The 17,703-nt window shown below is 40.9% G+C and overlaps 1 protein-coding gene across 1 annotated transcript in view; it reads right to left on the bottom strand.

Moving 5' to 3' along the window:
* BCL3 (BCL3 transcription coactivator) overlaps positions 1-16,582 on the bottom strand; it is a 48,851-nt gene extending 32,269 nt beyond the window's left edge. Inside the window, exon 1 of the mRNA XM_075191015.1 lies at positions 15,700-16,582. Coding sequence (XP_075047116.1) covers positions 15,700-16,099 — 400 coding nt within the window. The 5' untranslated portion in view covers positions 16,100-16,582. The remainder of the gene's footprint in view (positions 1-15,699) is intronic.
* Positions 16,583-17,703: the final 1,121 nt, after the last annotated feature.

Raw genomic sequence — 17,703 nt, 5'->3', positions numbered from 1 at the left:
TAATACACGTGGAGGTTATCGGCTGACCTGGTTTACCACACAGCCAAAAACAATCAGACTACCCTGAGCCACACGGCACGATGGTTAGCCATGTGGCTCAGTTGTAGGTACACTCAGTTTATTTGGTTAGAAATTAAACCCTTTATCTGCCCTTACGTGACCAAATTAAGATTTTTAGGAGACCTATAAAAGTTAACTGGTATATGCGCACAAAGGAAACAGCCCTTTAACCAACACATAGTTGACTCTTAGCCAGCTAATAATAATTTATAATCAACCATAAACTCCAACATGGAACACACAGCAATAGCAGCACAAACTCAAAGCTCACAAATCCAGCACTGGCGTTGCAAGTGGGATTTACCGTACATGTATTATTGAAGTGCAAGTGTCCTAGTAATGACTAGTTTAGTTATGGCTAATGAGCTAGGTAAGAGAGCTAAACTAAAAGGAGAAAAACACATTTTTATAAATAGCACATTTTTAAGAGCAGCTCTATCGTTACAATATCCTATTACAATAACTATATTTTATGGTGATAACTAACCAACTCCTTTCTCATTAGGCCCAAATCCAGTCTCTAATCTTATCTGTGTAATTTCACGCATTATACACTTTTGAGATTTCATTAGAGCTATAATTATATTTGATTATAGGTAATAGCTTAGTACCAGATGACAGCTAAGTAATGCAATTCTCATGGTAAAGTAGTGTTTATAACGTCATTATTATTTTTCTCTAAATGTCAACTTGAGTAGCCAAACCCCAACCATATCAGAAGTCGTTCCAAAAACTACAGATGGATTCACGTGTGTAAATTATTTTTCTTGTTTAATAAATACAGACTACAGAATGTATGCTTTCAGTCATCATGATAATCTATTGCACCCACAAACCCCAAAGTTCTCTCAAAATATATATACGTGACTGACTTAATTTCAAAATTATGTCACAATGTTTGGCTCCTGCCTCACCTCTTTCTGTCACCCCATGTGTTCCCTAGGACTTGTAGCAGAAATCAGCACTTGGAAGGCTCAGACATCTCTAAGATGTGTCAGTGAGGTACAGTAGCATCAAATGAAAAAAACATTAAAAAAAAAAAAAAAAACTGCATTTATAATTTCAAATTTAGGTTTGTATGGACATTTGAGGCTCCACAGTTTTTCATTCAGTTGGCCGCATCGGTGTTAAAAACATAAATAAAAAAAAATTACCCGTAAGTCGGAGGCTTCCTTCTCGTGTATGTGTGAAAGGTAGCAAAATTTATAGTTCAAATACGCCCAAAATAATCATATAATATAGGCATAGTCAATGATGAAAGCACTATATCCAGGGGGTAAATTTATCAAGCTGCGGGTTTGATAAAAGTGGAGATGTTGCCTATAGCAACCAGATTCTAGTTATGATTAATTTAGTACATTCTACAAATGACAGCTAGAATCTGATTGGTTCCTATAGGCAACATCTCCACTTTTTCAAAACTGCAGCTTCATAAATTTAACCCCAGAGGTTAATCCGCAAACTGATGACGTCAGTGTATTTTTTTCCCTCAGTTCACATTTACGCAAACGCATCGTTACTGTACTCTGACTGCGACGTGCTCCTCCAGGCTTAAAGAGGCGCAAGTATCAGATCAGCATATAGATGTAGGCAGTGCTCGGACCCTTGTGTGCTCACCAGTCTGCCGAAAGACCATTGCTTGTATTTGTCCACAAGACTGCTTGCAAATTTTGCATTGTACGGTCTAGTTTGGTTTTGACCTTCACCTGTTTTCAGTTTGGGTGTTCCAGCGGCTAACTTGCCTTTATACCTATAAACATTTAAATTGTTACGTGCAAGCTTGGGAATAAGTGCGTACTTGTGAAAGTATAGAACGTTGATGGAAGAGTGGCTGCTGTAGGAGAACATCACAAGTAGCCTGGTAACAGGCATCTATAAAAGTTTGTAGAGGAACTGAAATGACACGTTATGGTTGTTGGGGGCAGGGGCAAGAAAAAACCCCAAAAATAAACAGTACCTAAACATTATGCGCTCATTTATCTTATTATTTGTTTTGTTGATTTAAGGTACTTGTTTACGAACGGTAGCAGCTGATTAGAATGTAAAAGCAGAAATGTTACTGTGTTGAATTCGCTGATGCTACGTGTATTCCCATTGTTTTATGGGAAGCTCATGAAACTGATGCCAGCTCTGGAAACTACCTGAATTTTCTAGGCTTACCATTTTTCCCTGGACGTTTCTTAATGCGACCGAGATGCAAATATGAAGACAACGCCTAGACATGCAATCTCGTCAAGGTGACGGACAAGGGTTGGCGGTTATTAAGTGAGAGGCGTTGATGAAACTCAAACAGTAGAATGGGAGAGTCTGAAGGTCTAATAGCGCAATCATATTTTTAGTAACTATTCCTATGCCGTACAACTAAATTATGCAAACCAATAACCGCGTTACAGACATCGGGAACAGGGAAGTGGCTACGTCTGGAGCAGTCTGCTATGACGCCTGGCCGTGTGGGGGTTTCCGTGATATGTGTCCATATACACTTGTGGTCCCCACTCTGATCTTTTCACCAGTGGAAATGAAAGCCCAAATCGGGCTTCCACATATCCCCCACCCCCCATATTACATAGAACAATGGTCAGGGAACAGGGGTAAATTACCCCAAATGGGGTAAAAATTCCTGGGGGTAATGCTGCCGATTCACATGCTGTCAGTTGGATTTTAGACCCCTTTAAATGTGAAATTGCTGTTGTACCAGAAGAGCCTCAAGGGTTGGCAGAGGCACTTCTTGAGCTTCGATGCAATAATGAAGCACGTATTGCATTGAAAACAAAGCAGATCTGTCACATTTTTGGATGTCAACAGCTGCAAAGGCATCAAAATTGCACATGAGGCAGTCAAAAAGTTGCTGCCTTTTGCAACAACCTACCTTTGCGAACAAGGATTTTCCACTCTAACGAACACAAAAACAAAGCAGAGAAATCGAATGGACGCTGAAGACTGTATCCAAATTGCTCTGACATCAAAATGCCCCAATATTGATGCTCTCGTATCAAAAATGAAGCAACATAATTTCTCCAAAACTTGACGTTTTTAAGTTGAAGCTTTCAAAAATTTTTAATAGATTCAATAACATTTTAAATTCCATTAATAATATTAGATTTCCTTCCTTTCAAATCAAGGGGGTAACGTCGGCGTATCTAAATATATTTGGGGGTAAAAGGTAAAAAAAGTTCCCTGATCCCAGACATAGAAGGACTACACTTTTCCTTTGTGAATGCCTCAATTAACTTCATATGGAATAGAGTGGACTTAGAGTCACTAAAAACATAAAATACCAACTTGTATTTTATCTTCATTAAAAGGTCAAGTAATAACATATACGAATTACATTGTACAAAAGTGTGAGGGGTAGATTTACTAAACCTTCTAAAATGGAAAACTGGACGTGTTGCCTGTAGCAACCAATCAGATTGTAGCTTTTCAAGAATGTACTAGATAAATGATAGCTGGAATCTGATTGGTTGCTATGAGCAACACCTCCACTTTTCCTTTTTAGAAGGTTAAATGAATCTACCCCTAAATGTCACAACCTTCAGTACTACCCCTTTCATTAAGGATGCCCATTTTTCCCCCACTAAAGTACAGTTTGGTTTAGCCTTATTTATAGCTTAAATGATTCATGAGTAAGGGGTATCTGGAATGTCTATTTATATATATATATTTTTTTTATGTGTGAACCTCCAGATTGTTATTACATACAGTGTATCTACACATTCCAAAGTGCACAAAACAGGTCCCATAAGAATAGGTCAAGATCCTTAGGGGCGTATTCAATTGCTCCTCCGGCCGCCGGAAAAACGAGCGCGTTAAAACTATTACCGTTTATACAGTAATTAAGCGAGTAAATTACTGTATGAACGGTATTTACGCGCAATATTACCGTATAAACGGTAATAGCTTTAACGCGCTCGTTTTTCCGGCGGCCGGAGGAACAATTGAATATGCCCCAAAGACTGTTGGCTCTTAATTGGTACAAAATTCAAGTCCCAGTCGACCCTCACCACTACTTTATCTTAATTCGATAATATCGCTCTAAAAAAAGATAACAGTGTTTCTTTACTGCTCTGCAAAACTAGACACACTATTCATCATCATCACCATTTATTTATATGGTGCCACTGATTCCGCAGCGCTGTACAGAGAACTCACTCACATCAGTCCCTGCCCCATTGGAGCTTACAGTCTAAATTCCCCAACATACACACAGACAGACAAAGAGAGAGAGAGAGAGAGACTAGGGTCAATTTTGATAGCAGCCAATTAACCTACTAGTATGTTCTTGGAGTGTGGTAGGAAACCGGAGCGCCCAGAGGAAACCCACGCAAACACGGGGAGAACATACAAACTCCAGACAGATGAGGCCATGGTAGGGAATTGAACTCATGACCCCAGCGCTGTGAGGCAGAAGTGCTAACCACTTAGCCACCGTGCTGCCCAATCTATTGCGGCTTCACCCCCTCTGCTTTATATTGTACATATGTATTGGACATATCCTGCTGTGTGTTGTCTGTTAGAGCAGAGCGGACCTAAACCCATATTCAGCAAGCGCCGTTTCTTCAGATGCGCTCCTTGTTGAATACGGACGTGCGTATGCTGATTTATGTGCGTTTTAAAAAAACAAAAACAACGCAATTTATGTTCATTTTGCGTGTTTTAATAAATCAGGCCCTATATTTATTTTGCAATACAACCTGTTAGAGATTGAGGTTTACTTCAGATTCTATGAGCCAGGAATACGAGAATTTTAGCTCAGAGCTGTGTGGTCTTTGGGTCGGGACCCCAGCGTGAGGTCCTAGAGCCTTATTTGGCGTTCCAGAACAATGGAACACTGACACATTGAAGTTTAAGTACCACTCTTCTAACGGACTATTACAAGAGGTGAACCCACTTACTTGAGTGTTAGAAGGCTAGTAGGAGACATTCAGAGTGACAACAGAAATGGTACTCTCCACCTTAATGTGTTGGACACTTACCATGCAAATAATGTCTAAAGTTGAACGATATTGAAAAGTTTGCAATAATTGTCCAGTAACCACCATTGTTAGTACAAAGGTTAATTGACAGACATTGAACAACCAGAGGCAAAGCTTTTGGATAAAGCAACACAATATAACATTCACATTGTCTGCCTAATTCAGGTGACTTAAAGACAAGTAAGCAATGTAACAAAGCAATAGCAAAGGCAAGTCAGATGCTTGGTTACATAGGGAGAGGAATCAGAAGGAAAAGAAGTAATAATGCCACTGTATAGGTCATTGGTACGGCCTCATCTATAATTCTGTGTTCAGTTCTGGAGGCCGTATCTCCAGAAGGATATAAATACATTAGAGACTGTACAAAGAAGGGCAACTAACATGGTGCATGGTCTACAGCACAAAACTTACTTGGAAAGACTAAAAGATCTTAATATGTATAGTTTGGAGCAGAGAAGGGAACGGGGGACATGATAGAAACTTTCAAATATATCAATGGTTATAACAAGGTGCAGGAGGGAAACAAAGGAAGAGAAGTATTAGAACACAAGGACATGTACTGACACTGGGGGGGGGGGGGGGAAGAGAAGTATTAGAACATGAGGACATGCACTGACACTGTAGGGAAGAGAAGTATTAGAACACGAGGACATGTACTGACACTGGGGGGGAAGAGAAGTATTAGAACACGAGGACATGTATTGACACTGGAGGGAAGAGAAGTATTAGAACACGAGGACATGCACTGACAATGGGGGGGAAGAGAAGTATTAGAACACGAGGACATGCACTGACACTGGGGGGGGGGGGGGTAAGTAGATTCAGCAGAAATCTGAGGAAAGACTACTTCACAGAAAGGGTAGTGGGTAAGTGGAAAAGCTTCCCATCAGAGGTGGTAGAAGCTACAACAGTAGAGCAATTTAAACATGCTTGGGATAGACATAAGGATATCCTTACAAAGAACTAAGGATCAAATAGGGTTTGAGGCTACCATAGATTAAAAATTGAGCAGACTAGATGGGCCAAGCGGTTCTTATCTGCCGTCAAATTCTATGTTTCTATGTCTACAATAACAAAGAGTTGAATCACATATATACGCCGCTATCTTGCACGGCCAAGGAGGATATCTTGCTTTTCTGTGCTACAGCCCACATTCCATTGCTGCAGTCTATCCAGACAGTCAACATCATACAGTCATGTACCAAAATTGTATTTTTTTAAGTTTATACGCAGCCTTTTCTGCTACCGACTGATCATTTACCAGTGCTTACTGTTCATAACCCTCAGGGACTGTCCCAGGTCTAAAAACGGCAAACCTGTTAAACTGGTTTCCTGTACTCCTCTATGGTAGCACACACTATGGGGTTAATTCCCCCTTGCAGGTGAGTCAGGACAGATAAGAAGGAACACCCGGAGGGTACAAAGTTCCACGCTTCCCTTCTCTCTGTGTCTCATGGTTTTCCCCCCCAAGCTAAAAAATATCTTAATACCATAAAAAATACAAAAAAAACCAAACACACGCAGACACACACACCAAAAAAAGAAAAAAAACTTAGAAGGAAATCAGTTAATAACCTCCTGGTTTACATCCTCTCCCTCTTTTTTATTGTTGTATTAAAACAAATAACTGCTTTGTTTTCCTAAATTCCTGTGTCCTCCTCAAATAAATTTTAAAGGCCCAGTGCAAGTCCAACAATGTACTTGAGGCTTTGATTTTGAATATAGTGGGGGTAGAACAATTTCTTGATTGATATGGAACTGTGAGACTAGTTTTGGCTGAAATTTTGGATTGGTTCTTTGCACAACCTTATCCTTATGCATAATCAGAAAATGCTCCTCTGCCCAGAGAGCTCGTAGCTCTGAAATCCACATTGCTGTGGTAATTGTTGCTAGAAAACTTACCTCCATTGTTAAGTATTTTATGGAAATCGCTTGAAAAGGTTCAAAAAGTGATTCTCTTAGGTTCTCCATTCCCAGCTTCCAGTCCCATGGAGCCTAACAAGAGTTATAAATGGGTCTTATTCTCCTTGCTGCCTGCATAAACTTTATTATATACTTGTCGGCTAACCTTCTGCGTAACAGTGGTCCAAGAGCAGAAATGTGGACCTTTAGTGTATTAACAGCTAGTCCTTTGTCAAGTCCATCTCGCATGAAATCAAGTGTAGTACCTATGGATGTCCTTCTTGGTGAAAACGGTTTATCATGGCAGAGTTTCCAAAAAATGTCCCAGATTCCATAATATGTCTTGGACGTTGCCTCTGCTTCTTTGTCCATATGCCTGGCATTGACGATTGTTCTCATTGACTCCCATCTTGAATCTCCTAGTATTAATAGGTTTGTCGAGGCCTCTTAAAACTAGTATGCTTCGAAAACCTCTACTGTTCTTTTCTACTATGAAAATCTTTGAATAAAAACACTTTCCCTTTTTGTGATTCTGGAACTTTGCAAATGACTCCAATTCAAAAACATTTTCAGATCTTTTTTCATTAGCACCAGTTTTTGCCAGCTTCTGGCATTTGGTGATTCTTGGAAAACTCCTTGACCGAGGTTGCGATAGGAATGCCAATCTGTAACCTTGTTGTATCGTAGATAGTACCCACTCATCTGTTGTGGTTAATGCCTATTCTGCTAAAACATTTATAATTCTGCCTCCTACCGTAACATCTACCATCGAGTGGGTCTGTCTGGCATCATCGGGGTCTGTCTGGCATCATCGGGGAAAAATCAGGTGTCATTGTTTTTTGCACCTCCAACCCTTTTATCCACAGCATCCATGAAGGAGTTATCATCCTCAAGAGGAATTGTAGTTCTTTTGGTCAGTCTGGCTACTGCCATATCCAGCCTTGGGGGCATCTCCCAAACTATAGTCTCCTCAGAAGAAAAAGGTCCATCCTACAAAATCTATTCATATTAAGAAAACGTTTATCTGGGAACTTCCATTCCTCTGGTATTATACGGTTTATGACCATGTTCAATGGAAAAAAGGCGACCTTTCTTTTTAAGCCCATGAAACAATTTCCAGCACTTTGTGAATTGATCACAACAGATTTTCCAACAATCCCGTGCTGAAATTAGGTTCTTCTTTGAGCCTTCACCAGATAGTACAGCAATGCCCGATTCCACTCGCTGTACACGAGACTTTAATCTTATTTGAACACACACACACACAGACTAGGGTCAATTTGTTAGCAGCCAATTGACAAACTTGAATGTTTTTGGAGTGTGGGAGGAAACCGAAGCACCCGGAGGAAACCCACGCAAACATGGGGAGAACATACCAACTCCACACAGATAAGGCCATTGTCGGGAACTCATGACCCCAGTGCTGTGAGGCAGAAGTGCTAACTACTAAGCTACCGTGCTGCCCTCAAAGTACATTACATTACTTTGAGGTCATCAGAATCATGTACGTGCAAAGCTTCCAGAAATGGTAAACGCCCTGCGGCTTGTTTAGCTGCGATGGTCCTGCAAGTTCTAGCAAGGCATGCTGGGATTTGTAGTTCCATAACAGCTGGAAAGCCACATGTTGCCAAGTCATGGCTTAGATAGCTGCACAGTATCACAACAGACCACTGACTTCCATAGGGCATAGTTATGCAAGGCAGACACAGAGGAACCCGAACAAAACAGCCACCCAAACTCGCAGCAAGGTTTGCACTTCTGTCTTCCCCTCCCCTTTGTATCTCCATTGAAAACATTCATGTCTAACATTAGATTAGCAATATGTGTATCCAGCCACTGCGGACAATTCCCAGCCTGGTTCCTTTTCCTGTTGAGAAATTCATTTTAAAGAGTTTTTCCAGGAAAATGGGAGTATGATTAGTTAAGGTTTTCATCAGCCTGATGCCGCATACGCGATATCACAATCAACAGGAAAAGACATCAGCTACTTCCGACATATTTCACAAATACTACATCATCAGATAACATACACAATTTACATTAGCTTCCAGCTTCCATGGTTCATAGTCCTGTGGTTTATTATCCTGTTATTCAAGTTCACAATTGGGGGAATTGTTTCTAAACACGTTTGTGCCACAATAATTTTTTTCTGCTATTATATCCTCTACAGAATACAAATAAGGTATTCATGTATTATAGAAGGTGAAACACTGGTAGCATTTATAAGCACGCTCTCAGGGTAATTTACAAACAGCATGCGTTTCATTTATGCAAGATGCATAAAAAAAAATCAAATACAGGAGTCTAATAGATTATGACCTGGCGGAAAAATTTATCAATAAAAGTTAGCTGGTGTAGCTGAGTTTCCCTGGGGGCTTACTGTATCTTGTCGTTTTATAGCAACTAGAGGACAGCAGGTTGTACAATAAAGATCAGCTTTAAGGTCTGGCTACATAAATTATTTCATTAATAATGCTGTACTCACAGCCTGCCTGGGGACACTGGCCCCCCCTGATCTAAGGTCCCATGAGCAATAATCAAGAACGCTCAGCTCACTCATGTCTGAGCGGGAAAAGTCAACAAGTGCCGAGTCCTGATTGGAGGAGCTCGGCACATGTGGTAAGAGAAATGACGGGACGGTATACACTGCACCCAAGTAATATATAAGTGATCCAGGCTCCGTGGTAGATACGGGAGGTCCTTCCCTATACCCCTTCCCTACGGTTCAAAATTCAGGTCAGGCTGACAAAAAAACAAAAAAGGATCCCCAGGTCCAAGATGGGGACCAAGATCATCTAGAACAGGCCTGTCCAACCTGCGGCCCTCCAGGTGTTGTGAAACTACAAGCCCCAGCATGCTTTGCTGGTAGACAACCAGTTGATAGCTGGAAGGGAATGCAGGGACTTGTAGTTTCACAACATCTGGAGGGCCACAGGTTGGACAGGCCTGATCTAGAAGGTAATCTGGCCCTGCCTTGCAAAAATTGTTATTTGCATAATGCCAGGGCTGTTAATGCTCAAGAACATTGTTGTTACTTACCACTGGTCTTTTTTGTACATGTTGGGCCCGAGTCATTAAGGAAAGCAAGGCAAAAAAAAGGAGCAAGTTTGTTCCTGGACAAACCATGTTACAAGGGGTGCAAGTGACTTTATTATTTTGCATGTAAGGAAAGTACTGGCTGTTTTTTCATGTAGCACACAAATACTTGATAGCTTTATTTTTACACTAAAATTTAAAAGTTAATCTAGGACATGCCCTACCCCAACTATAAACCTGTCCCCACATTTTAAATTTACCTCCCCCCTCCAATGCAACATGGGTTTGCCCAGGTGCAAAGTTACTCCTTTTTTATGCTTTGCTCTCCTTAATGACTCCATGCATGTCAACTGTCAACATTTCTCCCCCGGGGAAGAAGTCATGTGACTGTATAAAATGACGAAATTCATGGCACTGAATAGCAGGGGGTGGGCCTTAAAAACACAATTAAGTCCCGCCCCTGCCATTCAACACCATGAATCCGGGAGGTTTGCCTACTATTCCGGCAGGACTCCCCAAAATTCGGGAGCCTGCTGGGAATTCCAGGAGAGTAGGCAAGTATGAATGACTCAGGCCTGTTAAGTGTAGTCTAGCAGTGTCCTTCAGTAGATTGCTACTGATCTTGACTTTCGACTACTTTTACAGACTCCCAATATTGCAAACGAAATAGGGGTTCAAAAGAGGCAACACCCCAATCTTTCCATAACAAACCCCCCTCCAGCCAGGACCCCAATACACTAAGGCATACTCTCCTATAAAAACTGGGAAAGCTCCAGGGTATGGATTTAATTATAGTTGGACATCTCCTAGGATGCGATATTCAAAATGAGGTGAGATTTGCCATGGATTGCCATCAATCTGGATCACGAATCATTTTGAAAAATCAGTCATACAAATCCAATCTTCTTCCCTTAGTCAAAATGCTCTTAAAGTGAAGACATTCAACCAAAACAATGTAACATACGACAACACAAATTAGAAAAAAAAAATAAAAAAAAAATAAAAATAGTACTACGCAGTTTGATCCACAAATATATTACTATAAATTGTTACATGCAAACCAGTTGAAATTCGATTAATGTACCGGCTAATTTATTAACCTGTTTGGCTGTTTTACCAACCAACAAAGCCAAATGATAAAATGACCAAACCACTGCATTCTACAAATAATAAGACAGAGCGGGATTATAGGTAGTGGTCCAGGGATGACCACACAAGAGCGCGGAGGGGGGACGGGGACGGGGACGGGGGGAACACAACCCTGCATTCCGCATTCACCATCCAAAAGCCTGTAAGTGAACAAAGGGCCCTCATTAAAAGTTAGGCACAAATGTGGCAGGATCAGGCTACTTGCACTAGGGGGCCCCACAAACCTTAAACCAGCCCTGATAATAGGATCCGCTGATCTCTTGTACTCTTCCGAATCCGCACATCGTAGAAGAACTATAAGTTTCTAAAGCATTACAATGGATTCACTGTATCCAAAACATACACAAAACTGCAAAACTGTGTACACTAGTAATAGTTTTACAACTCTGTTCAAAAAGGTAAATTTATATATATATATAATTTTTATTTATATTAGTTTTGCTTTTAATCAAGTAGACCCCAGACTATATATACACAGGGGTATAGGATATTTAGTATATATTTTTTTCTTGTAGGTTTTGCAAGTTATTAGTTCATTTACCGCTGTAATTAGCAGTAAGAGCTTTCTATAGTCCTAGTTACCCCTGGCTCATACATATTTATACAGACTGTTATGAAAGGCTTCTCAGAAAAAAAGGAAAGGAACATTAGTAGGAAGTATGTAACCAACAAGACGTGAATACACCTGCTAGAACCTTATATAAGTGGCATAGCTTTTGTTAGCCAAGGGTTGGACGATGTTAATTAAATGGAAAAATAAAAAGCATTTTTTTGGCAGTAAGTAGATGGGTGGGGGTGGGGTAGGGAAATATGACAATTAATCATTAAAGTGCGCCGGTTTTCAATAAATTCTGTTGTTGCAAATATTTATTTTTAGTCTTTTTCCGTCCGTCAACCAGAGTCGTATCAATACTGCCCACCACGTTTATTGATCTCTTAAAGTGACAGTCAAAATCATCTATACATTGCCAATAATGTATATTTATGCTTAGACAGTACATAAGGTTTAGGAGGGCAGAATAAATATCTATTTGTGTGACTTTTCACTGTGCTGAAACAGATAAGGTAAATAAATCACAATTTAGCGGACAGTGTTGTCTATAATCTTGTGCCGGCCTCACATTTAGTGGCGATACCAGAAAATTGGACATCACCGCCTGCTTGGTCTCGAAAGAATCGGCATGCCCAAAAGTCTGTATGTAAGGTTATAGGGTCTATAGCTGACCGTCATGTGATGTGATCATGTGGTCTGTGCACCGAACGGCAGGACCTGTGCACGTTAGCCAAACGGGTGCCTTAATTGGCAACAAATCCTGCCCTTCGGAGCTCGAGTCAAGCTACAAGATCGGTGCATGTGGTTGACTTAGAAGAGGAAGCTATGGATGAGATCACACCAACCTCAGGCACTTCACCTCTTTGGTCCTTTTTCAGTAATTTTGATATTACAAAAATAGGACAGTACATTCCCACAATCTATGCAGCAAGTTAGCCACGCCAATCCAAGCCTGGCCAACTGAGTGTTGAGGACACCGAGAACCTGCACTCGTAAATCAATTCAAATCGATAAAACGGTATCTCCCAACACTGCAAAATCGGGACAGAACTTGGCCACACTCCAACACACCCAGACTCATCCCATGCCCAAGTTATACCGATCGGCATAGTAGTGTCGCTATAACTCTTGTCGGAATGGTGGTCATCGTAATGATGTACCCCACCCCACCCCACCCCACGGATCCGGACTGTCCCATCAAAGTTTGGACTATTGGACGGGTATGGTAAACTATAGAGAAAATATACTAATCTGAATTACATTTTTTGTTAAATTCAAATTATAGGATACTATTCTGTCTGTTTTTAAGTCTATTATATTCAGGATTAATTGTGATGCAGGAAAACAGCATCTGTTATATGAACCTGTCATTATGTGAATTCATGGACCACGTTTGCAGCAAGGAAGAGAAATGCGACTATTGCAGAATTCACTTCTCCCTATGACAACAGCTACAGTCTTGTCACAGCTACACATACGTAAAACACAGGACTTGCAACATTTTTATCACACGTCAGTTCACGTTGAGGTGGGAATGGGTAGAGACCAACGGCAAATGCACAATAATGTGGCAAATGCGCATGTGGTGGGATCAAGCCTTTAGCATTGGTAGAAATACGATGCAATGTTAGAATTTGCGAGACGCTCACATGTAGGGGGTCTGTTCACTGCCATGAACTAAAAACGGTAGTCCTGTGAAAAGCGAAAAGATTTTTTTCTTTCTTCCCCTATTCAAATGTCTAACTTTTCACTATTGCACAGAAGAAGAAACAAAAAACAAAACTACACAAAACAAAAACTAAAAAGTACTTTTGCCAACAATTCCTCATATTAGAAAACTGTGGCTGCATGCCAGAAAAACTATTCCTCACATGCGTGACTTTCTTACGTGAGCAGAGAATTGTTCTTGAGTGAATCTGATCTCCACACTGAGGGTGAAGAGAAGATTCAGGAAAACAGGGATTCATAATATACACACAGATATATGTGCAGGTATCTGTATGTGCAGACATACACAAATAATGCAATGGGGGACTTGTATCTAAGACACAGCTGTTTTATTTGGGGGGGGGGGGGGACCGTCCACTCCCGCCACATAGAGTCGGCTGTATTTTTGTATTTTCCTCTCTTCAGAGAAGTACACGCAACATTTTCTATTTGCACATCCAAATTTCCTACTTTCATTAAATTATAAAACATATTGGCAGCACGGTGGCTAATTGGTTAGCACTTCTGCCTTACAGCAATGGGGTCATGAGTTTAATTCCCAACAATTGTGTTATCTGTGAGGAGTTTGTATGTTCTCCCCGTATTTGCGTGGGTTTCCTCCGGGTGCTCCGGTTTCCTCCTACACTTCAAAAACATACTGGTAGGTTAATTGGCTGCTAGCAAATTAACACTAGTCTGTGTGTGTGTGTGTGTGTGTTAGGGAATTTAGATTGTAAGCCCCAATGGGGCAGGGACTGATGTGAGTGAGTTCTCTGTACAGCGCTGCGGAATTAGTGGCGCTATATAAATAAATGATGATGATGATGAATAATGTACAGTTTTGGGCACGAAGGATTGTGCAAAGTTACCAGCGCGAAAAGTTTTCACTTCTTACACGAGACTGGACCCGACTAATAGGTTCAATTCTCTGCGGAGTGCCTCCGTATCGTTCACGGGGGTACTCCGCACCGATCCAACATCACAGATTTTCCCCTCGCACCCCACAGAGATGGGTGAGAAAATACACAGTGTTCGGGTACTGTAGCACCCAGAAATGAGCACAGCCGGACATTACAGTAATGAGAGAAAAGAATCGGTCTTATAGATGAAGTATAGTGTATTGCAGTGGATGGTAATCTATGGCACATTTCAAGTTTTTGCAATTAACTGGAATATCCTGAGCTTCTCACAAAGATCTGTTATAGGACAGCACAGATTCTCCACTTAATCCGTGGCCATAGTGCAACACTCACTGCAGCAAGGCCTGCATCTGTACAGTGTCTAGTGAGTGCATATATGAGATCAGCAAGCATCTTGGTCAGTGGCTGTAGAAGACAATACAATAAAGATACACTAGAAACTGTACACGGCACTAAACAGTCACTAAGCAATTTTCAAAAAGGTCTCATATTATTTGCATTAATCAACATTGCCCAATCCTTGGCTAACAGCACATATGCCAATTATAACGTTCCAACAGGTGTATTCATGTTAGTAAGGTTTTGCACCCAATAGCATGTAATGTAGTAATGATAAGGTGTGTACCTCTAAGACTTTGTAGACAATTGCATTAAGGCGCATTTGTAACGTAACTTAAGTGCATGCAAATAGTTGTGAAAATAAAAATCACCGTACCAAACAAGACAATATATATTTGCAATTTTCCATGCATTTAACTTGCATTTTGCTGCAGGGTATTTTTTCCTTATGATTCTCGTTTCATTGTTTGCATCTGACACGGGTAAATTTAGTCATCTCAATGGCAGTGTTTCGTAAACGCAACAAGATGCCATCAAAAAGCATTAACATAAGCTTTTTCCCCATATATCTAGCTGGAACAAGATAACTTCTTGCTTTGTCAGACACCTTTAAAAATAAATCCCAATTTGCTGCACTTGTCAATGCATCTACACAGATATCAAATACACATTTATTTAGTGCAAACGCATTTTTTCCTGCATTTAACATGTGATAGAAAACTTATTGAAAACTCTACTAATATCTTTCACTAATGACAAACAAGAAAATTATAAACTCCAGGATCTGCACCATTATTTTACTGGTAGATTTAGTCTATTGTGCAAAATTACTGCAGATTTAAACCAAATTGTGCAATCAGACTATAAAGGTGAGAGTTGCATATTACATTGTATGTGTTATTAGTTAATAATATTTATGCACAGTTGTGGTGAGAGTGCTCTATTTTGCATTATTGCTTTGTTTATGTTTATCATGATGTTTGTTATTTAGATGTTTTACTTGACTTTGATACATCTGATTACAAATTCTTTGCTCCCCTCACCTCAAGATACTTACCTTGGTAGTAAGCTGCTGGAAAAGAGGGTAATGACACTGTCATATAAGGAGGGCCATAATATTTCCTGGTCCAGTCTGAATATTCGTGTGTGTATTTCGGAAGGGGTCTCTCCTCCTTAGGTGAAGGGGGGTATTTTCGCTTCCGCAGGGGCAAACAGGCTTGGTCTTTGTACAGTCCTGGTTCATCAAACGAGTCACTCTGGCCCTCTGCGGTCTGCTCTGTATTCTCCAACTTAACCTCTTTTAGGGGCATGGACCCCCTTACAGGTCCTCTGGTCCAAAATCCTGGAGGGCCCCTGGAGATGACATCCAACATGTTCATGTTCTTCCTGATGCTGAGGTCCAAGGGAGAGGAGGAGGTCTCCCTGCCTCCAGAAAGGTGGTTTTGGTGGCTGTCCATTGATAAATCACTGGCTGTCACTCCATAAAAGAGACAGCTGCAATCCCTGGGGAGCACAGCTCTAAGTCTGACACTCTAATCTCTCTCCTCCCTTCTCCTCCTCCCTTTCATAAGTGGCTTTTTTTTCCCTCCTCCCCTTTTAATATCTGTTTGGGGTAATATTATTTTGCCCTCTTCTTGCATATAATTATCTGGGTTAATTATTCAAGAGCTGCAAGTCTCAGTCACTGTCTAATTATAGGACCTCAGTCTTCTGACTATGTTCACCTGCCCCTTGCATGTCCATTCTCTCTACCTTACTGCACCCTCTGATCCCTAACATCCTATGCACAGGTAGCCCTGTGAGCTGACACTTGCCTGCAACATAACCCTCTTCTGTGTATAGATTCCTCTGCTTTTCCCTTTTCTTCTTCCCTTCTGCCTTTCCAACTACACTGAACAGAGTCACCCTTTTTTTTTTTTCCTTTAATAATCCCCTCAAAGTTCCTGAATCCCCCCCACCCCTTCTTTCCTGCACTTCCCCGTCTCTTCGCACTCCCCCGGTGTCCCCCCTCTCTGCAGCCAGCAGCTCACAGACTGGCAGCTCTGTGTAGGAAGCAGCAGTCACAGAGGGACTTCCCCGCTCTCACATAACACACCCAGGTGCTTTCTCACTCTGTTCCCTGAAGGGCTCCTCCTCCTGTATAAAGGAAACAAGGAGGGGTGGGGGGGTCATGCAAACACTCCTTATAAAATGATATGAGCACCCAGTGACCTCACATTGCTGTGCAATTATTGTTGTTTACCCCCCTGCATCGCTATTTAAGTATCTTGTCTGCCTGACTGCTGCACTGCTTGCTACACAAGTTATATTGTCATGTAACAATGCATATCTGTCCACAGGACTCAGTGGCTGCAACTTCCCATTTAACTCTCGTTAGTTCTACTGCCTCACATTAACTATTCATATATATGTAACTTTGCTTCATAATTCCTCCTACTGCCCCCCACAACACATAATATATATATATATATATATATATATATATATATATATATATATATATATATATATATATATATATATATATATATATATATATTTATTTATATATACATACACACATATGGGCAGCATGGTGGCTAAGTGGTTAGCTCTTCTGCCTTACAGCACTGGGGTCATGAGTTTGATTCCCGACCATGGCCTTATCTGTGAAGAGTTTGTATGTTCTCCCCGTGTTTGCGCGGGTTTCCTCCGGGCGCTCTGGTTTCCTCCCACACTCCAAAAACATACTGGTAGGTTAATTGGCTGCTAACAAATTGCAGTCTGTGTGTGTGTTAGGGAATTTAGATTGTAAGCTCCAATGGGGCAGGGACTGATGTGAGTGAGTTCTCTGTACAGCGCTGCAGAATTAGTGGCGCTATATAAATAAATGATGATGATGATAGATATATATATATATATATACATACATACATACATACATTCTCACATGCTGCTCAAGACAAATACTCCATACCCTTCTAAACCACCTATAAAAGAAGTAGACAATCCATGTCTGTTATGGGACAACACGAGCCAGCATGCCCTGACAGCCTTTGCTGGGATTTGTAGTCCCCCTTCC

Source organism: Mixophyes fleayi, chromosome 11 (genome assembly GCF_038048845.1).
Source record: "Mixophyes fleayi isolate aMixFle1 chromosome 11, aMixFle1.hap1, whole genome shotgun sequence".
NCBI classification, from domain to species: Eukaryota; Metazoa; Chordata; class Amphibia; order Anura; family Limnodynastidae; genus Mixophyes; species Mixophyes fleayi.
Note: the sequence above shows the minus strand (reverse complement) of the source record. Positions and strands in the feature narration are given on the sequence as shown.